Genomic DNA, 25,632 nt, shown 5'->3' on the forward strand with positions numbered 1-25,632 from the left:
CAAATGGGATCCAACCTTTGGCTGACGCCATTCGGAGCCTGCTGGAGGTGTTTGCACTGCCACCAACTTCTCCAGACCTTGGGATTTTAATCCCAAAGGCGGCTCTGAAGGAAACCAGAAAAACTGTTTGGCCTCAAATGGGTAAATTTGGTTCAATTTATTCATCAGGATTTGTATCCCAGACTGTGGGAATTGATTCCAAGGCAATTCTTTTGCCAGGATCGGGGCGTTTGGAGCGGTTTTAGCAAACCACAAACCTGAAAATGAGTCCTGGGATGATTTAACGATGTTTTCCATTTCCCATCCCTCCCCGTGCTCATTTAGGGCTCATCCCACCCTGCTCATTTATGATGGATTAAAGATGCTGGGAGCAACACTTTGACTTTTCTTAATCTTGTAATGTTAAAACCGGGTTTATTTAGGAAACAAATTCTCTGCCGCTGCTCTCAGAGCTCTGTGGCGCTCCCGAATCTCAGCAGCACAGATGGAGTCGAAGCCCCAGGGAACTGAAAACACTGAAAAAAGAAAATGATGAAATGGTTAAAAAGGAGGCTTGGATTTCGCTGGGAATGTGAATAGAGACAAGAAATTGGGCACTTCTTAGGCACGATTGGAAAAACGAGCCCGATAAATAACTGCAAGGCAGGAATGTGGCAGTTGTGTGGAGCTTTTGTTTGGGGGGGAATAATAGGTTGTTGTAACCCATTTTTAGCTGGTTTATTTCTGGTTTTTCATGCAGGAAAACAGAAATGTGCTGGACTGGGGCTGCAGAAAACCATTGGTATGCTCAGGGAAAGCTTTTTAGTGCAGCATTTCAAGCAGCCTGCCTTGAAAGATTTATTCTGACCCCAGAGCTTGCAAAATCTCCTTTTTTTTTTTTTTTTCCTGTGTATTTTGAGCCAGATTGGAGGAGATGAAAGCCAAATAAATCACACTTGGAAAAGGGGTTAATTTATAGCATCTGGGCCAACGCGAGGCAGATGTAACCTGCCAGTCTCTTCAAAATAAATAAGAAGTGACAAGGCAAATTGTGTTTGTGGGGAAGCAGAGCCGAGTTCATGCTCCTCACAGCTTCACCACCTCGAGATTTTATTCGGGGCCAGATCATATCCAGAGAGCAACAAAATGTCCATTCCGGGCTGTGGCTTCGGAAAACTCTGCCAGGGCTGGGAGCAAATAAATCAAAGCAGATCTGGGCATGGCAGAGGCTGAGGAGCCTCCCTGAGGGAGGGTTTGGTGCTGGGCAAGGAGCGGGATGAGCACGGGGAGCTTCTCCCTCCCTGGAGCAGCCGAAGGTGCCAGAGGCTCCTCCAGGACACACCTGAGCCCCGCTGGGTCACAGCCTGGCCTGGCCAGCTGGGGACACCCCAGGAGGGGCTTTTGCACCGTGTCTTGGGCTTCTCACGGCAGGGTGGGCTGATCTCCGTGTTCTGTGAATTCCCAGTTTGCACAGGAGGGATGAAGTGGGGTCCTCTTCTTTTTTTTTCTTTTTTCTTTTTTCTTTTTTTCTCTTTTTCTTTTTCTTTTCCTTTTCTTTTTTCTTTTTCTTTTTCTTTTTTCTTATTGTTATTCTATTTCTTTTTCTTTTCCTTTTCCTTTTTCCTTTTCCTTTTCCTTTTCCTTTTCCTTTTCCTTTTCCTTTTCCTTTTCCTTTTCCTTTTCCTTTTCCTTTTCCTTTTCCTTTTCCTTTTCCTTTTCCTTTTTCTTTTCCTTTTCCTTTTTCTTTTTCTTTTCCTTTTCCTTTTCCTTTTTCTTTTTCCTTTCCTTCTCTTTCTTCTTTTCTTCTCCTTCTCCTTCTCCTTCTCCTTCTCCTTCTCCTTCTCCTTCTCCTTCTCCTTCTCCTTCTCCTTCTCCTTCTCCTTCTCCTTCTCCTTCTCCTTCTCCTTCTCCTTCTCCTTCTCCTTCTCCTTCTCCTTCTCCTTCTCCTTCTCCTTCTCCTTCCCCTTCCCCTTCCCCTTCCCCTCCTTCTCTCTTCTTCCTCATCTTCCTCTTTCTCCTCCACCTTCTCTTTCCACTTTCTCTTCTTCATTATTATTATTCTGCATCATTAACCAGGGGCCAGGACAAGAGGGAACGGCCTCAGGCTGCACCAGGGAAGGTTCAGGTTGGATATTGGTGGGAAGTTCTTCATGGAAAGAGCTGGCAGACACTGCCCAGAGCAGCAGTGGGGTCACAATCCCTGGAATTGTCCAAAAACCGTGGATGTGGCTCTTGAGGCTGTGGGATAGTGCTGACGGTGGGGGTGGATTGACAGCCAGACTTGATGATCCTAAAGGTCTTTTCCAAGCTGAACAATTCCATGGGGATTGCAAACCCCTGGGGAGCTGTTTGGGATTAGGATTACCTAGAACTGAGTTTACCTGGCAAGTCCTGGTTTAAAATTTCTCCTCCATTTGGGAAGTTTGACCCCCTTGAGCTGGAATTTGCTCTGCTGGGGCTTCCCTGGGTTGAATTTGTCCCCAAAGTTGTGTCCAAAGAGGGATTTTTAGGTTTTTCAGATGATATTTTGTTCCCTATCCATTAAATTCTTTAATCAGAGCTGGATTCACATTCGTTTGGGATTCCTTCCTTAATTTCCACCAGGAATCTCTGTCCATAGCGGATGGGGCTGGCTTGGCAGGGCTAGAGATTTAATATTAAAATTCAAGATTTCAATTATTCATCACAGCCCTGGGTAGGACTAAACAAAGCTCTAATGGTATTCCACGGACTTAATTCCTTTTATCAACCAACTCCCGATCCCACCAGTGAGGGAAGACGGTTTGGAATGTTAATTCCATGTTGTTCTGGCCCGTGGAAGTTTCCTGCCACGGGATATTGCATTAATTAATGAGATCATCTTTAATTATTTACTTTGTCTTACATCACCCTGTCAGTGCTTCCAGCCAAGTGCAGCATCAAGCCAATCAAGGGCTAATTAGGGAGGGTTTAATTGTTAGCTTGTGATCAGAGCTTTCCCTGTCCTTGGAACTCTTGGAAGCTCTTTGGAGCTGGCGATGCCGAATGGAGAGCCGAGCAAACCTGACAATCCAAAGGTTCCTTCCTTGTCAGTTCCTCCGGAAGGGATTATCCCCATCCATGGCAGCGTCCCGGTGGTGCCGGGAATAACTGAGCTTGGAAAAGACCTCGGAGATGATCCAGTCCAACCTTCCACCACTAAACTGTGGGACACTCAGGTACCTCACATCTCCTGCCTTCCCTTCTCCCAGAAAACTGGGATTTGGGGAGAGGGACAATGGATCATCCCTTCTGATGATCCCAGAATCCACCTCTGGAAAGGGCTCTTTGGAAACTCATTTTTTCTCTCCAATAAAAAGCTTCTTTTGGACCTTTCCAGTGGGAGAACACATGGAAATGTTTTGGGTTTCCAGGTTTTCCATGATTTTTGGATATTTTAAGTGGCAAAATGGCGCACAGCAAAGCCTGGCTTGGGTTTGTCCCCATCCTGTTTCTCATGGATGGGGCAAGGATGGACATGTTCCATGAAAGATCTTGGAATTATGGAATGGTTTGGGTTGGAAAATGCCACAGGAAGGGACATTTTTGGTGACACCAGGAGGCAGAGCTGTGGGAATGCTCGGGAATGCTCAGGAATGATTCCCACAGGGAATGGGGTGGGGGAGCAGCCTGGCATGGGCTGGGGTCCATCCAGGCGCTGCTCCTGTTCCTTGTGTTGCTCCCAAGAGCTGCACCCTGGCCTGGCTGCGTTTCCCTGTGCCCTGATCCCATTTTTCCAGGAGCTTCCCCATCTCAGAGGCCACAATTCCCTGCCTGTGCCTGTGGTGACACTTCATTATTGATTATTTACAATTCCAGGCCCACATCCCATCCCTTTCCCTGCCCATCCTTCAGGAATCACCTGTTTGGCGCTCCCTGACAAGTCACACCGCTTCCCCCTTCCTCAGGTGCCATTCCCATGGGATTTCTCCAGGATTCCCATGGGATTTCTCCAGGATTCCCACTAAATTGTCACCTCCACATTGAGCCAGGGGTTTCTCTGGAATTGTGGACCCCATTCCTTTAGGAATTGCTTCCAGCTGTGCACACCTGTAGGGGGTGTAGTCATATAAAAAAATGAAGGCATGGAATGCTGGCAGGTTTGGATATCTGGGAATGGGAGATTCCCAAACCTCACCTATCCCAGCGTGGGAACCAGGAATCCCCAGATCCTACTAAAACTGGATTTATTTATCCCTCAAGGCAGCACCACGCAGCTCATGGCTCCAAACTGGTGGAAACGGAGCTGAGGAACACCTCGAGTTCAGCTCCTGGGGTCGGGATTGGTGGGATTGGGAATCCCGTGCAGGAGCAGCAGGAATTGCAGGAATGGGAGCTCTTGCACGGCTCAGCCAGCAGATGTCACATTTGGGTATCGCTGGGGAGGAGCTGGATCCTCGGGAAAACCCCAGGGAAAGGGAGGAAGCCAGGAAGGGCGCCTGGAGAAGGAATCTCACTGGAGCATTCCATGGTTTTCTTACTTTGGGATGTTGGGTTTCTGTGCCTGGAATGGGAACCTCTAAACCCCTTGGAGATGGACAGACCTCAGAAAAAATGGTATTTGTGCCCCAATTAGGCATGAAAAAGTTAATTTCATTCCTGAATCATCCCTTCCCTGCAAGTTACAACGCATTAATAATTCTGCAAATATTTTGGGAAGAGATTTTTCTGGGAAGGGTGGGAAAGTCTCATCCCCAAGTTCCCAGTATGGTGTGGGGTTGTCTGTCACTGGAATTCCCTGCCTCCTCCTCCTTCTGCGGGGATTAATTATTATTAATATGTTCATATTAATAGAAGTGATTAACTTGAACCCTGCTCTGTGCTCAAATGTCTTCAGCTGCTCAGCCCAAGCAATTCCAGACCTTGGAAGTCACTCCTGGAGGACAGGGAAGGCCCTGGAATTCATTCCTGGAGGATTAAGGGAAGGCCACAAAATGCAGAACATCTTTAAGGTCCCTTCCAAGCCAAATAATTCCCTGATTTTCAGCTTCCATGGTTATGGGGAGGCTGGAGGTGACTGGGATGATCCAGCTGCAGGATTGGGATGAGGAGCAGATCCAGGAGGAGACAGGTGTTGCCTTTCCCAAATGCAAATAAAGAACAAAACATCTTCTCTTTCTTCCTGCAACCCTTCCATAAAATACAGATCCTGGGATAAAGCAGAGCACGGGAAGGGGCAGCGTTTCCCATAAACTCCCTGTCTCCCACTATTTTACAGAGTTAAAAATGCAGTGTTTTATTTAGGATTTATGCTCTCCCAGCATTTTAAAGATGGAAAGGGCTGGAGCTGAGGTTGCCAAAAGGGGAAGCATTTATAAATCCCTGATTTTATTTCCTTTCCCTGAATGTGATAAAGTGGGAGCTGCTCAGCTCCTGTCACCAGCAGTGTCACAAACCTGGGACAGAGCTGCTGCAATTCCCATGCATCAGACTCCAAGGAATTGGCAGAACTTTGTGGGAAGATGAGGAGGAAACAGATCAGGAAATTATTCCTTGGATGCTCCGTGTACACACAATTCCCACTGTTTGTTCCTGTGGGGCAGGAGCCGGCACCAATCCCACCCTGAGGGATCTGGGACGTTTAGGGACACGGAGTTTGGAGCAGTTGTGGCATTGCTGAGATCCCTGGGATGGTCTTCTCTCATCCCAGCTGGAATTTGCAGTGCCCGGTCCAGCAACAATTCCTTTAAGGGATTCTTTTCCTCAGGGATAAATGGCTGAGTGATCCCAAAGAAACACCAGAAGGGGAATCCTGGCTGATGATTTTTTCTAAAAGGGGGCAGCTGAACCTCTTTCGTTTTATCTTAAAAACAAAAATTCCCAGGCCTTTAGGAATAAGGAATGTGGAATCCAAGGATGCAGAATGTTTTTAGATGAGGCTTTCATGGGCTACAAATTGACAGCTGCGAAATGCAGGTGTCAGAAACAGCTGGTCCTGAGCCAGATTTATTGTCTGAGATCCCAAGATGAAGGAGGTGGGAACACCTCAGGGAAAGCTGGTCTGAGGAAGCCACGGAGCCAGCCATGAAATCCTCTTGAAACGTGGAAAACAGCTCCGGGTTTGGAGGTGGAGTGGGAAATGGAGAGAGGGATCCTTTGCACCAGAGTGAAATCAAACTCCAGCTCCCAGATCCGCTAAAACCGGCAGAATTGGGATAGGAGCCGCTCTGCCTCCTGGAGCTCCATCGAGGGATGAGAGTAAATGGTCTTGGAAGCTCTGGATTAGGACACTTCAGTCTGTTTTGTGAATCGGGGGGAATCTGGGGGATTGCAGAGCTGGGAGGGGGATGGAGTTTCCTTGCTTTGAACAACTTTAAATACAGGGATGGAGAGAGGGACTTTGGATAAAGGCCTGGAGTGCCGGGACAAGGGGAATGCCTCAACCCACTTCTGTTCAGGACGTTTCTCCAGCTTGTAGATCCTGGTGGAGGTTGGGATGGAGCAGCTGGAGTGACTTTTCCATTTGCTTGGATTCTCTAATTCGGTGCCACAGTGATTTCATCCCATTTTTGACCTTACACTGGTACAGGGCTGGTGGAAAATGTTTGGATGTTTGGATGCACTGCCTGGAGGGATTGAATGCTGCACAACAAATGCTCATGACTGAAAATGTTCAGCTGGAGAAGGGAAGGCCCCAGGGAGAGCTCAGAGCCCCTTGCAGGGCCTGAAGGGGCTCCAGGAGAGCTGGAGAGGGACTGGGGACAAGGGATGGAGGGACAGGACACAGGGAATGGCTCCCAGTGCCAGAGGGCAGGGATGGATGGGAGATTGGGAATTGGGAATTGCTGGCTGGGCTGGAATTGCCAGAGCAGCTGTGGCTGCCCCTGGATCCCTGGCAGTGCCCAAGGCCAGGCTGGACATTGGGGCTGGAGCAGCCTGGGACAGTGGGAGCTGTCCCTGCTGTGGCAGGATGGGATGGGATTTAAGGTCCCTTCCAATCCAAACCATTCTGGGATTCTGGGATTCATCATTTTTTATTTCTCTTCCAAGCTTTGTTGGCCAACATTGCTCTGGTGGGGTGGTGGCTGATTTGGGGGGATTTGTCTGGAATCACAGAATCCCAGGATGGATCAGGCTGGAAGCGGCCACAGAGGGTCCCTGGGGTCACTCCCTGCTCCAGCAGGGCCATCCCAGAGCCCAGGGCACAGGAGTGTGTCCAGGTGGCTCTGGAATATCCCAGGAGGAGACTCCAGCCCCAGCTCCCTCAGCCTTTCCTGGTCACGGAGATGCTCCAGCCCTTCCTCATCCTCACTTCCCTCCTCTGGAGCAGATCCAGGAGCTCCAGGTCCATGTCCTGCTGATCCCAGAGCTGGACCCAGGATCCCCAAGGATTAAGACTCCACAAACTCTGGAGCACCTGGGCTTTGAGGTGGGAAGCCCATTAAGAGCTGAGATGCCAGAAACCTCCCACATTCCTGTCATGCCAGCCACAAATGATCTTCCCACCCCAAAATCCACATCTTCCCAACCTCCAGGCTCCCAAACACGAGCTGAACTTCCTGTGTGATCCAACCCGACTTCTGCTTCCATTAAAAGCTCTGGGAAGCCTCGGAGAAAACCGACAAACCAACATCCTCACATCCCTCCAATGGATCATATCCAGGAGCTCCAGGCCCCTCCCATCCCATGGATCCAGAACGAAAGGCTTTGGGGACCAAGGACATTTCCGAGTTCCCCATAACTCCCACGCTTCCAGAAGCCACCTCTGCTTTCCCTGCGCTCCAAACCCCAGCCCCGCATCCCAAAGTTTACAAGGGAAGCTCTTCGGTGTTGTGTTGTTGAATTTCCAGCCTCTCCATTCCCAGTGTTGTTTTCACAGGGATTTTGGGATAATGCAGCTCCTCACGGCGCCTCATTATTCCCCAAAGGTGCTGGTGTTGTTCGAGTGCCCCTCTTGTGACAAGTGGCTCATTACGGCTCTTCTCAGCCCCCCCCAGAGATCCCATTATATCCAGCCACACTGGAAGTGGGAAGAGGATAATTTGCATCCAGCGTGAGCCTTTCCCATTATTCCCACTTCTCAGGAACAAGGAAAACAAATCGTCTCGACCGCTGCTCCCTTTTTATTCCCGCCGCAGTCCCTTTCTTCCAGCGGTGGTTTTGCTTTGCTCCCTCTCCTTGGAATATTGTTTGCTCCTCCACTCCGGGCTAATTGAAGGTGCTCCTTCCCCAGGAAATTGGGAAAAATATCTTGGCTAAAAGGGCTTTTTATCCTTGGAAAAGAAAAGCGTGGTTGCAGAGAAAAGCTGTATCAATAATTGGTGTTTATTCCCGGGATTTTGCCTTTGTTCCTTTGCATTTTGGGGTTTTTTTGAGGCATTTTTTCCCTCCTCTTCTCACTTTCCTGCTGATGGAAATTGTCCCATTTGGAATTTGAAATGCCTCTAATCCCTCTCTATTTCCACCTGGATCAGAGATAGTTTTGAGGAGAAAATCCCTAAATTCGGTGTTTGTTTTGTCACAAACTCCTAAAATCCCAATTAAGGGGAGTAATGAGTCCATACCCCTCCCATATTCCATGTGACAGGCAGTCCATGTTTTCCCAGGTTTTTCCAGGCCTTTCCCAATAATTCCCACTGCCAAATCCCTGCACAGGTACAGCTGTAAGTAGAAACTTTGGGAAGTGGAAAATCCACATCTTGCTTTGGATTTTCTCTAATAAAAAGCTTCTTTTGGACTTTTCCAGATGGAGAACACACGGAAATATTTTGGTTTTCCAGGTTTCCCCTGATTTTTGGATATTTTGAGTGGTAAAATGGAGCACAGCTAAGCCTGGATTGGGTTTTTCCCCATCCTGTTTCTCATGGATGGGGCAAGGATGGATGTATTTCACGAAAGATCTTGGAATTATGGAATGGTTTGGGTTGGAAAAGACCACAGGAAGGGACATTTTTGGTGACACCAGGTGGCCCCAAGCCCCATCCAACCTGGTCTTGGACAATTCCAGGGATGGAATATCCACCCCATCCCTTGGCAAACGCTCTCCGTGAATTTAAGTCAACATGAATTGAAGTTTAGTGGATTTAGGAATGTTCTGTCCTCCCTTTGGGAACTCATCCTTAGTTTTTCCCACATTTATGAAGGATGAAGACTGGGATGTGCTGGTGATCCCTTCGTTTTCCCAGTTCCCTGGGAGATTCCCTTTTCCTGCTTTGTCCAAACCACAACTAAAAGATGCCCTGCAAGATCAGGCACCTCTCCAGGTGCTTCAGGACAACTCCAGAGCTTTTCCGCTTGGGAATGTGGAGGGGAAAGGTGGGATGGAGGCAGCAGCAGCCACTGGGAATATCCAAATCCAATGCCATCCAGCTCTGGGATGGAATTTCCTGTTATTTGTGCCTGGAGACTCCTGGTGTAGTTTAGGAGGGTTTGGGGCTCTATTTTGGCAGCAATGAAGAGATTCCAACCTGCCTTTGCCACTGGATCCATGAATTTTTCCTCTTCCATGCCTGGAGGAGGGAAATAGTGATAGAGGCAGAGCACGGCCGTGAATCCTTAAAAAAAGGTGGATGGAGGAAAATAATCCTAAAATGCGGCTCTGGAAGAAGATAGTGAACAAAATCACTCCAAACATGAGGAGAGGGATGGGCGAAGTTGGAATTTAACCCTTGGATCCTGGGAATGAGGAGTTGGATCTCAACCCTTGGATTATGGGAACGAGGAGCTGGCTGCAGTTGGATCTCAATCCTTGGATCCTGGGAATGAGGGGTCTCAACCCTTGGATTTCAGGAATGAAGGGCTGGATCCAGTTGGATCTCAACCCTTGGATCCTGGGAATGAGGGGATACTGTTGGAACCCTTGGATCGGGAATGCCCAGCTGCAGTTATTTCCCAATGATTTCCCTGTGTTTTCCCTCCTTTTCCCAATGGATGGGTGAGCTCTTGGCTGGTTGAGTTATTCCCTGGCTGCCTGGCCATTCCGTGTTTTCCGGTTTCCCTAATTCTGTTCTTTTCCCGCAGGAAAAGCCTATGCCCCGGAATTCTACTACGACACCTACAACCCGCTGTGGCAGAACCGGCCGCGGGTCTATTCCTACAGCCTGCAGTGGACGCAGATGAATCCCAACGCCGTGGATCGGATCCTGGCCTATCGCCTGGGAATCCGCCAGGTGAGACGGGAATCGCCCAGGCGGGATCTGCCTTTGGAGCCTCCTGGGCTCTGGGATATCCACTGAGCCTTTGGGGAATTCTGGTTTATTTTATTTTATTTTATTTTATTTTATTTTATTTTATTTTATTTTATTTTATTTTATTTTATTTTATTTTAATTTATTTTATTCCATTCCATTCCATTCCATTCCATTCCATTCCATTCCATTCCATTCCATTCCATTCCATTCCATTCTATTCTATTCTATTCTATTCTATTCTATTCTATTCTATTCTATTCTATTCTATTCTATTCTATTCTATTCCATTCCATTCCATTCCATTCCATTCCATTCCATTCCATTCCATTTATTTTTATTTCATTTCATGTTATTTTACTTTATTTTTATCTTATTTCATTTCATTTTGTTAATTTTATTTTATTTTATTTCATTTTACTTTTTATTTTTATATTATTTTATCTTATATTATTTTACTACTTTTTAAATATATTTTTAAAATTTTATTCCATTTTACTTTATTTTTATTTAACTTTTTTACTTTATTTTATTTTACTTTATTCTATTTTTACATTTTATTATTTATTTTATTTTATTTATTTCACTTAATTTAATTTAATTTTTATTTCCTTTTATTTTAATTTTTATTTAATTTTATTTTAATTTTTATTTCATTTTATGTTCTATTTTCCTTTTTTCCTTTATTATTTTATTTTATTTTATTTTATTTTATTTTATTTTATTTTATTTTATTTTATTTTATTTTATTTTATTTTATTTTATTTTATTTTATTTCATTTTCCCAGACCATTCCCACAATCCATCCACCTGGAAGTCATCCTTGGCCTCCTCATCCTTCTCCATTTTCCTCCTTCCTTGGGAGCATCCAGCTGATATTTTTTGGGAATTTTGACAGACTCCCACTGAGCTTTTCCTTCAAATAATTCCCCAACAGATTGATCCCGAAAATCTTTCTTTGGATATTCAACGCCTGGAATAATCATTTGGGAGGGGACGTGGAGGGAAAGGACTCAAACGGATTTTGCAGAGGGATATTTTGGAAAATATAAGGAAGAAAATTGTTATCCCACAGACTTCCCACTGGGATGAGCTTTGGATAAACAAATCCTCAATTTTAGCATTTTGTTTATTGGGATTTGTGCTTGGACAACCTCCCTGGAAGTTCCTGGGACACGCCCAGGGAAGGGCTCTGGTGCCTGGAGGGGGCTGGAGTTGGGATTGTCCTGAATCCAAGGAATTAGCGATGAAAACGGGGATGTTTAATCCATGTTAATGCAATTCCTGGCATTGCTGGATTGCTCCGGGATTCCCAGGCCCTGGGACAAATCAGGAAATACTGGAAAGAACTCACTGAAGGAAAGGAATTTCTAATTGTGTTAAGAATTTTAGCTGATTTTCCCATTTAATTTTCATTTCATTTTCATTATCTGTTTTTGGAATTAACAGAGTTACTCTGCACCAGCCTAATCCAAATATTCCCATTTTTCTTCCCCAAAGCCCCATTTCTTCGGGAATTCAATCCCAGCCTCTCCTCACCCTCCCAGCCAGGGATTCCTTCCCAATATCCCACTAATCCTGGCTGAGTCACAGAACCGTGTGACACATTCCTGTCACATCCCGCTTCTCTGTTGTCACGGGAATGAAGAGAAATTCCCACCTCAGAGAGGGATTCAGTGCTGGGAAAGCAGGACACAGGGAAAACCTCTGGAATTCCAAGCATTGGTTAAGGAGAATTCCAAGAAAACCATCACGGATAACGTTATAAATAGCATCTGATGAAATAACTGAGCTTGGCTGACAGGTCAGGAGGGGAGGGAAGAGGAGTCACAAAAACAGGGAATTGTCAATTTTCTGCCTCTGGAGTGGGAATGGAAAGATGGGAAAGTGGGAACAGAAGTCCCCCAGGAGAAATGGATTTATTTGAGCACACTGCAGGAATTCTGCAGATTCCTCCTCTCAGGATGATGGGGATCATCACATCTGCACCAAAGGGGAAGATGTTTGCAAGCTGGGAATTCCCAGCAAATCCATTGGATTTGCTCTGGGACATGAAAAATATTGAAACTTTTCTTCAGAAACAGTCACAAAAATTACATTTGTAGCCATTAATTCAGCGAGGGAAGAGAGAGAGAGTTGGAGCTCCATGTTTTTATTGGACTATTCCTCACGTTGTTCCCATAAAGGATTTTAATCTTCCTCCTCCAAGGGAATATTTTCTGTCCCAAAGATTTCCCCACACGCATTGATTTTGGAAATCTAAAGAGGCTTTGTTTGTTTTTTGTGGAATGAAGGAGGGAGAGCTTGGCCAAAAAGGAAAGAAAAAGAGATTGTGACATGCAGGGACACGTTTTTTATTGATGCTCCTGGCTTTGGGAAATTAAATTAGAGCAGGAATGGTTGTGATTCCCAATTTCCACTTTTCAGGGCTGATTCCTCCTGTGCTGCTTCTTCACAGCTCTGAGGCTGCATTTGCAAACAGCAAGGTGAGGTTTGGACCAGGTCTGCTCCTGACAACTTAAAACTGGTTCTAAGCTTCAGGTGGATCAGGGAAATGTTTATGGATCATGCTGAAAATAAAATTTCTCCTGATTTTGCCTTAAGGAGTTCAGAGCTGGTAGTTGGAACTCCTGTGGGGAAAGGCTGGGAGAGCTGGGAATGTTCCCCTGGAGAGGAGAAGGATCCAGGGAGAGCTGGGAATGTTCACCTGGAGAGGAGAAGGATCCAGGGAGAGCTCAGAGCCCCTTGCAGGGCCTGAAGGGGCTCCAGGAGAGCTGGAGAGGGACTGGGGACAAGGGATGGAGGGACAGGACACAGGGAATGGCTCCCAGTGCCAGAGGGCAGGGATGGATGGGAGATTGGGAATTGGGAATTGCTGGCTGGGCTGGAATTGCCAGAGCAGCTGTGGCTGTCCCTGGATCCCTGGCAGTGCCCAAGGCCAGGCTGGACATTGGGGCTGGAGCAGCCTGGGGCAGTGGGAACTGTCCCTGCCCATCCAGGATGGGATTTAAGGTCCCCTCAAGTGTCCATGGGGAATATTCCATAAAATTCATATGTGACACCATCAGAACCCCTGGTCTGGATCTTAGACCAACTCAGGAGGCTCCAAACCCTCCTGCGTGGAGCATTTATGGAAAAAGGAGCTGGAAGGGATCCACTGAGACCATCGAGTCCAACCCCTGGACCTGTCTTTGGGAGCCTTTGGGCTCTGAGTTTCCGGGCAGGACCTCACCCTGTCCGTCAGCGGCACACTGGGATGTGCTTTGGGATTTATTTGGTGGCCAAAGGAATCAGCCATAAAACCGGGACATGTGACGCTGTCAGGACACCTGGTCTGCATCCTAGAGCAGCTCAGGAGGTTCCAAATCCTCCTGCATGGAGCATTTATGGAAAAGGGAGTGTGGAGCTCAGGGAATTCCCGTTCCTCAGGGGCCCTGCTGAGCACGGCCCTTCTCTCCCTGAAGGATGGAGAAAACCTTGGTGTCCCATCGGGGGAACTGCCCGGGTTTGCTCACCCTCAGCTTCCTTGGGAGTGTGCCAAGGCCTGACAGGACGTTCCTGCACAGGAGGGACATTTTTCCATCTCCTTAAGAGCCTTCTGAAGAATATTCCAGCAGCAATGCGTTCCAAGGATGCATTTTTGCATTTCCTTTTTGCATTTCAATGGTGTATTTTTTGTATTTGGCTTTGGAATCAGTGACCCAGATTCTTCCAAGTTTTTTTTTCCTTTTCCAAGCATCCCTGTGTGTATTCCCTGGTCAGCCTTTGGGGACACCAACACTCCAGGAGTTGATTCTATTAAGTGTCCGGTCATGGAATATTTCGGTTGGAAAAGCCCTCTCAGCCCAGCAAATCCAACCTTTCCCCAGCACTGCCAAGGCCACCACAAATCCATGTCCCCAATCCACACTTCCAGGATGGCAACTCCAGCTCTTCCTGGGGCAGCTTGTTCCAAGAAAATGTTTTCCAGAACATGGTCCCAAATTCCCCTTGGAGGCTTCCTCTGCTCCTGGAAGTTTATCCACCCCGACAAAACCGCTTTTGGACCTCCCCTTCACAGAGCTCAGTTTGGAGCAGCCATGAATATCCTCATGCTTTTCCATGAGCTCCACCTGGAGATCCCAGAGCAGCTCCATCCCTGCAGCTGCTCCAACCACCTCTGGCTCCCTCTGGCACCACGTGGAGATGTTTCCTTCCCACGCTTTGCCTGTCCTCAAGGCCAGATTCCCGTTTCTTCCCAATAAACGACAACATTTAGCGGCTCCCAGCATCCGAGGAGCGCCAGGCGGGCGCCTCCGGCTCTCTGATATTTCCTGTCAGCACGATGAAAGCGAATTGAGCCAGGGAGACTTTTCCAGAGCGGCCAGGAAGGGTGTGCAGCTCTGATCTCCGCGGTGGCTGCTCTCAGCAGGTGACGGCGGGTGACAGCCCCGTCCCCGCAGCCGCCGTGGCCTAGAAAAGGAACAGCTCCGCTGTGAAGGAGTCATAAAAATTCAGCTGCTCCCTGTAAACCAGAGAGCAGCTTGTTCCAGCTTGTTACATAAAAGCTTCAAGCTCCCACCTTTCCTTTATTCCCAGCCCCGGGAGCCTGCGGCGTCCGTGGCTTGGGAATGAGAATCTCTTCCAACAGCCCCGAGCAGGGCGCGGCTCTGGAGCTTCCTCCTGGTCACCCTTTGGGCTGGGTGGATTTTTAACTTCTGCTGTCACTCAGCACTGAGCAGGGCCAGGTGGATTCAAATATCCTGGGAAAGGGTTCCTGGGAAGGCTGAGTGGTCACTGGCTGGAAAACAGAGATGGGAATTTTCTGTCGGTGCCACAGCTCGGATCCCCTAGCCCTGGATAAATGGCTATGGATGAAGGGAGTGAGGGTACATTTATTGCCTTTCTGATTAAAGAATCCCATAATCCCAAAACGTTGTGGCTTGGAAACCCAAATCCCATCCCAGCCCTGCCATGGCAGGGACATCTCCCACTGTCCCAGGCTGCTCCAGCCCCAATGTCCAGCCTGGCCTTGGGCACTGCCAGGGATCCAGGGGCAGCCACAGCTGCTCTGGCAATTCCAGCCCAGCCCCTCCCCACCCTCCCAGCCAGGAATCCCTTCCCAATATCCCAGCTATCCCTACTTTCTCACAGTCTGAAGCAATTCCCCTTGTCCCGGCACTCCAGGCCTTTATCCAAAGTCCCTCTCTCCATCCCTGTATTTAAAGTTGTTCAAAGCAAGGAAACTCCATCCCCCTCCCAGCTCTGCAATCCCCCAAATTCCCCCCGATTCACAAAACAGACTGAAGTGTCCTAATCCAGAGCTTCCAAGACCATTTACTCTCATCCCTCGATGGAGCTCCAGGAGGCAGAGCGGCTCCTATCCCAATTCTGCCGGTTTTAGCGGATCTGGGAGCTGGAGTTTGATTTCACTCTGGTGCAAAGGATCCCTCTCTCCATTTCCCACTCCACCTCCAAACCCGGAGCTGTTTTCCACGTTTCAAGAGGATTTCATGGCTGGCTCCATGGCTTCCTCAGCCCAGCTTTCCCTGAGGTGTTCCCACCTCCTTCATCTTGGGATCTCAGACAATAAATCTGGCTCAGGACCAGCTGTTTCTGACACCTGCATTTCGCAGCTGTCAATTTGTAGCCCATGAAAGCCTCATCTAAAAACATTCTGCATCCTTGGATTCCACATTCCTTATTCCTAAAGGCCTGGGAATTTTAGTTTCTTTAAAAAAAGGGGGGAAAAGGGAACTTTTTTAAAGTATGTATCACAGAGAGCCAATTCCACAACACGATAAATGTTATAAAATAATGAAATACAAAAATGAGTGGGAGGAGCAATTCCAGGAGGATTGTTGATATAATCCTGCAAGAAGAAAGTCGATTACATGGCCAGGATTGTTCTCCTGGATTAGGAATGGTTTAATTGTTCTCCTGGATTAGGAATGGGAAAGACTGTGCCCATTGTAAAATGGGCTTTAGAGCAGAAAGGCAGGGAAAGAGATTTATCATGCAACTGCCAAATCAGGGAATCCTGGAATATCCTGAGCTGGAGGGATCCTAAGGATCATCCAGCCCAACTCCTTCCCTGCCCAGACCCCCCAACAATCCCAGCCTGGGCATCCCTGGCAGCGCTGCCCAAACGCTCCTGGAGCTCCGGCAGCCTCGGGGCCGTGCCCATTCCCTGGGGAGCTTTTCCAGAGCTCATTCCACCCTCTGGGGGAAGAACCTTTCCCTGAAATCCATCCTAAACCTCGTTGGCACATCTGAATTTTCTCCAGTTCCCTGAGCCTGACTCCCACTCGGGACACTTTGGATCATTTCATCCCTGCTCAAGCCAAGCCTCAGCTGCCCAGTCTGGGCTGGGTTTGAGCTGTCGGTCCCAGCTGGATCCACAGGAACTGGGAATCACCTCTGCAGGGGAGCAGGGAGCGGGAGCAGCTCCACACAGACACACACATCAGGGTTTGGGGTTCTGCTGATTGTGACAATATTCAGTAAAGAGAGAAATGAGGGGAATTGTGAGAGGAGCGGCTGAGGGCACCGGGGTTGTGCAGCTGGAGACTGAGGGGAGACCTCGCTGTGGTCTTCATCATCCTCCCGAGGGCAGCTCCCATTTCAGTTCCCTGGGACAGGGACAGGACCAGGGAGCAGCTGGAGCTGGGCCAGGGATGGGGCTCAGGCTGGAGATCAGGGAAGGTTCTTCCCCCAGAGGGTGGAATGAGCTCTGGAAAAGCTCCCCAGGGAATGGGCACGGCCCCGAGGCTGCCGGAGCTCCAGGAGCGTTTGGGCAGCGCTGCCAGGGATGCCCAGGCTGGCATTGTTGGGGGGTCTGGGCAGGGCAGGGTGGGGCTGTGTCATCCTTGGGATCCTTGGGATCACTTCCCACTCAGAATATTCCATGAATCTCTGCCATCAAGAACAGACCATCCTTTAGAGCTTGTCTGAATCTCAGATATTTTCACCAAGTCATTCCAAATCCATCCTTGGGAATGAAGACAACACAGGAGCCACTCCTCAATTTTATATTCTCACTTGGATAACTCTGATTATATTCCAGTCAGAACAATGAAAGAAAAGCAGGAATAACACAAACATTTCCTAGGAATTCTCCCTCTGTGATGCACAAATGGAATGTTTGTCCATGAGCCGAGCAGCCCAATTTCAGATACAAAACTCCCAAAGAAATCTCTTCTTTTTTAAGGAAAATCAATCTGCGTGGCTAAAAATGTCAAAGAAATTACTTTAAACACCGCCACAGTTTTTTTATGGAGTACCCAGTGGATTAATTGACTTTGTCATTAGGTTTTTTTTGTCATCAATTAAGGTTGTCATTAATTAAAGAGATTCTTTTCCAGTGGAGTCAATGAAGGAATTTGTGCTGGGAATCGATAGGCCACGAACCACGCAGTCAGGAGCTGTTTATTTTTTATGAACATATCTGAGCACACAAGGAATCAATCTTTAATCATCCCAGAGGATCAACTCCTCAGGAAATCCAGAATTCCAGGGCTTTAAGAGAATAGCGTTTTCCAGGAAAAGACATGGAATAAACCTCCTTTTATTGGCAGCACCAGGGTGGTTCCAACTTTCTGGAATAAAAATCTGCCCTCATTTACAGCCCCCTTTTGTTTTTCTGTCTCCTTTGGGCACACAGATTCCTAAATATTCCAAGGAAAAGAGGAGTCCTGTCCCAGAGAAACCTCCTGTGCTCCAAGTTGCCTGAGAGTGGATATTCCCTGCTTAATTAATTACAGGATAATGCAAATAAATGCCCCAGGGACTGCTCCCATCTTTCCTTGGAGCTTCATAAATATTCCCAAACCACTGGAAAATTGTTTTTCCAGCTTGGCCAAAGCCAATTCCCCACTTGAGTTTCATCCTATACTTTGTGAGGGAAAGGGCTTCGATAATGAGACTTTTTTCCCTTCAAAAATTCCTTTTCCAACCAAATCCTGGTTCTTACAGATATTCCAGCTTGGGACATAGGAATTGAGGCCCAGGATTGTGTTGTATGGTTGTTTCTTGTGGATTTTCCCTTGGAAGCCTCAGTCTTGGCTTTTTCATGGAAAACAGCACAGGCTCAGTGTTAGGGATGAGCTGCACCGGGAATTTTGGGAAGTGGGGTTGAGGATTTGGCTCTTTCCCTTCCAGGGGAGCTGAAGTGATTCCCAGATCTCCAAGGGAAAAAGTCTTGGATGCTTCCAGCTTGGAATCAGAGCATCTCCAGTTCAGTGTTGGAGTTTCCAGCACCCCAAGACGGTATAGGAATTAAATCCTTTTTTCAGGACGTCCTGGGTTCCATTTATTTTCAGTTATTTCCATATTTTTCAGCCCAGGTTGTCAGTGTTTCCCAAATTTGGGAAGCAGCTCCTGGAATTATGGAAATTATGGATTCATTTCTAATGCTGGGTTGGCTTTCCAAGTGGGAAAAATAAAGTTGGGTGTGGCAGATCCTGAATTTCTTTATTTAAATCAATATCTTTATATATTTATTATTTATGTATTTGTATCTTGATATATTGACATATTTCAAATTTTATTGATGCATGTTGATTAAATATCTTTATTTTATATATTGTTATTTGCCCATTTTTTGTTTATATTTGCCCATATTTATGTTTATATATTTATATACTTACATACTTACATATTTATAAAATATATATTTATTTATTCCACAGCAGAGCTGGAAAATCAGGCTTGTTTTCCATCCAACACAGAGACAATTTTCTGTTGTTTTGGGTTTTTTATTCCCCCCTGGTTTCCATGGTGAAAAATAAGGATTAGACCAGAGCTGGTGTTGATTGCGAGGGAAAAAAAAAAAAAAAAATCAAAATCTGTGTTGCTTCCTATGGAGAAATATCAATATCCAGCCCTGGCTTTGGAGGGATAATCCTGCAAGGAAAAACCAAATTGTTTTCCTTTCCAAAAGGAGAAAATAATGGAGATTTTATTGCTTCTGGAAGGAAGGGCAAGAATTCAAAGCAGAGGCTGAATTCAATAGAAATTCACGTCTGGTTTGGATAATTGCAAATTTTCATCATTAATTATTGAAATTCTTTGGGAAATCTGTTCCTGTGGTTCCTTAGCCAAAGATGAGTGGAATAGGGAGTATTTTTACTTTGCAGATATCATTGGCATAATTACATAAAAACGTGGCTTAAAAAGCTTAATTCTATTTATTTTTAAAAACTTAATCACCATAAACTGGCCCTCGGTCCTTGGCTGTAATCCCTGCCTGGTGAGCATCCAAGATCCTCAGGAATTGGGGGAAGTCCCCACTTTTCCACACATCCAAGATCCTGGAAGCTCTTCTTTCTCTGGAAGAAATATTCCTGATTTTTGGTGTGGTTTGTTACAGGAATTCTCCGTGGTGAGATAACTCGGGAAGTTCATTCCTCGTTTTACCTCTAATTCTTTCGGAATTTTGAAGGTTGCCCAGGTCCGCTCTGCTTTCTAACGTGGAGACAAATCTCAAAAAATCTCTGACCTTTGAATCCTTTGGATTCCAGGCTTCCAGGACAGCAATTTTGAAAGGAAAAATAGAGAACTTTCAGCTTTTGACAAGCCAGTTTTAAGTGTAAAAAATCAGATTTTCAAAGAAATGGAGAATTTTAAATTTAAGAAATGCCGCAGGACCCGCTGGGTGTTTCTGGGTCACCACAAACCAGCCCTTGGTCCTTGGCTCTAATCCCTGCCTGGTCAGCATCCCAAATCCTCAGGAACTGGGGGAACTCCCCACTTTTCCTGCCCCAAAACATATCCAAGAGCCATCGGACCTCTGGAAGAAATATTCCCGATTTTTGGTGTGGTTTGTTACAGAAATTTTCCGTGGTGGGATAACTCGGGAAGTTCATTCCTCGTTGTACCTCTAATCCTTTCGGAATTTTGAAGGTTGCCCGGTGTCTGCTCCCGCACTTTTCCTGCCCCAAAACACATCCAGGTGCCATTGGATTTCTGTGGGGTGAGGATGGGCAGCTGGCAGGGAGCAGGGAAGAGGCCTCTGGAAGAAATACTCCCAATTTTTGGCCTGCTTTGTTGCAGAAATATTCCATGGTGGGCTAATTCCAGAACTTGAACCCCTCGTTGTATTCCTCGTTGATTCTCTTGGAATTTTGGCGGTTGCCTGGGTCTGCTGTGCTTTCTAAATTGAGGCCGAATCCCCAAATCTCTGACCTTTGAACCCGTTGGATTGCAGGCCGGGCAGCAGCGCTGGTGGGAGCAGGAGATCACGGTGAACGGGAACATCCAGAAGGGGGAATTGATCACCTACAACCTGACGGAGCTGATCAAGCCCGAGGCCTACGAGGTGCGCCTGACGCCCATCACCCGCTTTGGGGAGGGCGACTCCACCATCCGGGTCATCAAGTACAGCGGTAAGGATCCGAAATCCAGGGAAATGCGGCTTTGGGAATGTTCCGGGTCTCCCGGAAGGGTGGGGTTGTTCCCAGTCCTGGGATAATCTCTGGTCGTCCCAAAAGGAAAGGGAGAAACAGGGAGGGAGGAAAATCCTCACGTCTCGTAACAACAAAAAACGCCCAGCCAAAATAATTCTGGACAGCCAAAACCGCATCCAATTTTTTTGTGGGAAATAAGGGAAAATTGGAATAAATCAACTCCAATTTCATCAAACAGCAGATGTAGAGTTGACTCTTGTTTTGAAGGATGAGTTTGGAAGAAAAATCTGCAAACAAAGTTGGTTTTTTTCCCCCCAGAACGAGCAGTTTTTATTTTAATGTGAATTATTGTCCTTTAAAAAACAGCGACTCTTTGTGCTCCTATGCAAGATTATAAAATCTATAAATTTATATAAGAAATAATGGAAGGGCTTTATAAATTTCCCCCTAAAAGGTCACCATGACAAAGATTAATCCACTGAAATTTAATCAGAAAAAATACAGTACCCATACATCCCCTTTCCCATATTCCCAGAAATTCAATCCTCTGTTAAATCCCTCTAAATACCCATTTTGGGGTGTTTATTTCATGAATAACCAAATTCCTTCGTCCTCTCCTCTCCTCTCCTCGAGTCTCCTCGAGTCTCCTCGAGTCTCCTCGAGTCTCCCCCTCCCTTCCCTTCCCTTCCCTTCCCTTCCCTTCCCTTCCCTTCCCCTCCCTTCCCTTCCCTTCCCTTCCCTTCCCTTCCCTTCCCTTCCCTTCCCTTCCCTTCCCTTCCCTTCCCTTCCCTTCCCTTCCCTTCCCTTCCCTTCCCTTCCCTTCCCTTCCCTTCCCTTCCCTTCCCTTCCCTTCCCTTCCCTTCCCTTCCCTTCCCTCCCCTTCCCTCCCCTTCCCTCCCCTTCCCGCACCTTCCCTTCCCGCACCTTCCCTTCCCGCACCTTCCCTTCCCGCACCTTCCCTTCCCGCACCTTCCCGCACCTTCCCTTCCCGCACCTTCCCTTCCCGCACCTTCCCTTCCCGCACCTTCCCGCACCTTCCCGCACCTTCCCGCACCTTCCCGCACCTTCCCGCACCTTCCCTTTCTCTTTCTCTTTCTCTTTCTTTCTCTTTCTCTTACTCTTTTCTATAAAAATTGCAATGGAAGGACAAGAGGGACCTTAAAGAGGAGGATGGAGAATCCTGGAGCAGTTTGGGATGGAATGGGATGTGTTTAGGGGGAATTTTTATTCATTTTAGCGGGAGTTTCATCACAGGGAGATGGTGGCAAACAAGGAATTCTGGAAGCATCACATTTAGGGAGAGATTTTGGATTAGGAGCTGGACCAACAGGACAAGGGGTGATGGTTTTAAATTAAACAGATTCCGTTTTGGTCTAAGGAAGAAATATTTTAGGGTGAGGGGAAAATCCTGGCACAGGTTCAGGGAATTTGTGGCTGCCCCTGTATTCCTGGAATTGTCCAAGGCCAGCTTGGAAGGGCTTGGAGCACCCTGGGATTCCCTCCCTGCAGGGCCTGCCCCACCCTGAGAAGGGCATGGATTTTCCAAGCATTTCAGCCAGCTTTGGGAATTTAGGGCCTCAAATATCCATGAAATTCCCTTTCCTGGTTAATTCATCCTCATGTGCACACAGCAACCTCTCCTCAGCCGTCACACGTTGTCCTGCAGCTGTGCTGCTCAATAAGTGGGAATTTTGGGAGTTTTTCCCTGGTTTTTTTTCGGGATTTTTTCCCCCCAAGTTTATAGCTGGATAAATTCATCTTAACCACCTTCATTTTCCTGTCTGCTTTCGTGCCTCGGTGTGGCACACAGAGCTGGTTTTGCTCTGCTGGGAATAATCCCAATGGTGTGACTGGAGGTGACACCTGATGAGATTTTCCATCCAAACCCTTGCATTTAGTTACAAATCAAGCCTCAGTCAATGCAGCTGCCAGAAATTGCAGCTTATTCCAGGCTCAATCACTCAGGGATCCCGTAAAATTGAGGTTTTTTTGAAGAATCAGAGGTAATTTGTAGGTGAAAGATGTAAAAATTGGGTTTCTCAGGGAGATGACACTGGAGCAAATCACTGCTCGTGTTTCAGGTAAAGTGGTGCTAATTTAGAGCTGGCTTGGAAACTCCAGATTTGGCTGGATCTTAGGCTGGGATTAAAGCAAGGAAAGGCAGCAGGAAAACCTGGAGTGGTGCTCTGGCATTGCCAGATGTCCCCATTAACTGGAGATAAAAATTAATTTTGGATTTTTCTGTGAATAAAATTCAATTCCAGCCCTGAGCTCATCCTCCTTCTGCTTCCCACATGTGTGGGGCTGTGGCAGGAGGGCCTTTTCCTAAATCACCCATCCTCAAATTTATCCTTCTGCAAAGAGAGCCACAGGAGAATCCCTCCTTCGATCCCATTCCCAGGTTTTAGCACTGCACAGATTCCTCTGGATTAACCTGGGAAGCCATTCCCATGCTTATCCATTACCCAAGCCATTAGGATATTGTGAAGGTTTGGATTTCATCCTCTTCTTCCAAAGGTGTGAAGTAGATTAATTTCAATATAATATAATATAAGGGGAAATTTAGGATAATCTGCAAATTGATGAATGAATCGCATTAATTTTATTTTCCCTCTGTTTTACAGCTCCGGTGAATCCACACCTCCGTAAGTATTCAGAGTATTTATTATTTTGTCTTTGCATTGGTTGTCGCTCACATTTCAAACGCAAATTTGAAGTATTTTACTTCCAGCTGCAGGTCACAAGTGGCAGGAAGTACCTGGAGGTGTCATTTGTGATTCCTCTTGTTCCAACGAGGAAAAAGGAAGGAAAAACACAGCTCCAGCTCATCTTCCTCAATTCCCCGAGAGTTAATCCAAAGGAAAATATTCCTGGGCTAAAATTCAGGTCCAGCTGTGCTGGAGCAGCTCAGGAGGTGTTGGGGATGCTGTGGGAGATCATGGAAGGGCAGGAACACCTTCCACCATCCCAGGCTGCTCCAAGCCCTGTCCAGCCTGGCCCTGGACACTTCCAGGGATCCAGGGGCAGCCACAGCTTCTCTGGGAATTCCAGCCCATCCTTCCCCACCCTTCCAGCCAGAAATTCCTTCCCAATATCCCATTTAAATGTACCCTCCTTCATCTTCAAGCCATTCCCTGTGTCCTGTCCCTCCATCCCTTGTTCCCAGTCCCTCTCCAGCTCTCCTGGAGCCCCTTCAGGCCCTGGAAGGTTCTCTAAGGTCTCCCCAGAGCCTTCCTTGTGATTCCTGAGTTATCTCCATGCTTTTTAGGGCAGATTGCAACCAAAAAGAAGGAAGTTCTTCCCCACATGGGTTCAGGAATCGCGGATTCATTGCAGAGAAATGAGGAGACCCCAAGTCAATCCTGGCTCTCCCCAAATCCTCAGGACACAGCTCCCCAGGCACGGCTGGAAACACAAACTGCCATGATCGGGGATGTCCCAGGCTGGAAATGGCTTCAGTCACACTTTGTTCTTCCACATTGTCATGGAAAATCCCTGCAAACATCCAGGCAGGAGATGGGGATGGAGCTTTGGCACATCCCAGTAAAACCACCCTGTTCCCACAGTCCCGCCTCTCCCTACTCCATCATGTCCTCCCAAACCCCAACAAATCCATATTTTCTGTTACAACATATTCTTGTTTTTAATAGCACATCCCAAAATTATTTCCCGCCTAAGGAATGAGGCCTGGTCTCCCACTTTTCCCTGCAGGCAGGAGCAAGCTCTGCTCCATCCCTCAGACTCAACTTTAAGCCTTTGTGTAAATTCTAAACTTATTTGCAGAAGATTTTGTCCAACACGTGAATAATTAAGCAGGGCTTAGCTCAAAGCTCCCAGGAGCTGCAGGAACCTCTCCCATGGAGCCTAACGAGCAGGGAATGAAGCCCTTGCTAATTAATACATTAAATCTAGGCTCTGATGGGAAGAAAAAATATAATCCCGAGTGCCTCACGCTCCTCTAGGACTTTAAGATCTCAAACTAATTTTCCAAAAGTCTTGTAGGATCATGATGGAATGTGGGTGGCATCCGAATGGGAATAAGGAATGTGTCGGCTCAAGGGAGGGATGGGGAAGAAGAAAGCTGCAGGGTCCCCAGGGTCACTCCTTTCAGGTGGCCAAAGCCACGGTAGAATTCTGCTTTGCTGGCTTTCCCTGAAGATTTTTTGAGTGGAATTCCTTGGTAGGAAAGAGGTCCTGGCCTGCATCCCATCTCCATTCCCCAAGGCCACCACTGCCCCATGGCCCCAGGTGCCACCTCCACATGGAATTAAATCCCTCAGGGCTGGGCACTGCAAACCTCCCTGGGCACTTCCAAGGCCTGAGCGCCCTTTCCATGGGGAAATTCCTGCTGCTGTCCACCCTGAGCCTCCCCTGGCCCAGCCTGAGGCCGTTCCCTCTCCTCCTGTCCCTGTTCCCTGGCAGCAGAGCCCGACCCCCCCGGCTGTCCCCTCCTGCCAGGGACTTGTGCAGAGCCACAAGGGCCCCCTGAGCCTCCTTTGCTCCAGGCTCAGCCCCTTCCCAGCTCCCTCAGCAATTCTCCAGCCCCTTCCCAGCTCCCTCAGCAATTCTCCAGCCCCTTCCCAGCTCCCTCAGCAATTCTCCAGCCCCTTCCCAGCTCCCTCAGCAATTCTCCAGCCCCTTCCCAGCTCCCTCAGCAATTCTCCAGCCCCTTCCCAGCTCTCTCAGCAATTCTCCAGCCCCTTCCCAGCTCCCTTTTCTGTGCTTCCTACAAAATCCCTGTTGTTCCTAAAGCTGTTGTGCCAATTTCTGGTTTTATTTACCCTGTGGGAATGAAGAGGACAGGATTCCTGACTGGAAACTGAAGTCATGCCCTTCCTGATTCACTTCTGGAATAATCCCATTCCCTAAATCCTTCTTTTTGATGCAATCTCTGCGATACCCAAGCAAGAAGCATCAAAAGACTTTAACTCTGAGGTGGAGCCTCACATCTCCAATTTCTCCCACCTAACAGAAACCATTTAATGCAAACCAGAAGGATTTTAGATCAATTTCTACAATTAGAGGTCAGCCCTGAATAACAGGAGAGAGAAGATGTGCAGGATTCACATCCAACTTGGATTTTATGGGAATAGACGACACAAATCCACACTACAATGAAGGGT

The 25,632-nt window shown here is 47.3% G+C and overlaps 1 protein-coding gene across 2 annotated transcripts in view; it reads left to right on the forward strand.

The window, feature by feature from the left end:
- The window catches only part of MDGA2 (MAM domain containing glycosylphosphatidylinositol anchor 2), a 194,245-nt gene that overhangs the window by 151,731 nt on the left and 16,882 nt on the right, over nt 1-25,632 (forward strand). For both annotated transcript variants that reach the window (XM_014257436.2, XM_088057569.1), the window contains 3 exons: nt 9,958-10,106; nt 20,311-20,488; nt 23,134-23,154. In XM_014257436.2, the coding sequence (XP_014112911.2) occupies nt 9,958-10,106; nt 20,311-20,488; nt 23,134-23,154 (348 nt within the window). The remainder of the gene's footprint in view (nt 1-9,957; nt 10,107-20,310; nt 20,489-23,133; nt 23,155-25,632) is intronic.

Source organism: Pseudopodoces humilis, chromosome 7 (assembly GCF_049639895.1).
Source record: "Pseudopodoces humilis isolate 2021_Gansu_Grassland_sample_001 chromosome 7, ASM4963989v1, whole genome shotgun sequence".
Taxonomy (NCBI): Eukaryota; Metazoa; Chordata; class Aves; order Passeriformes; family Paridae; genus Pseudopodoces; species Pseudopodoces humilis.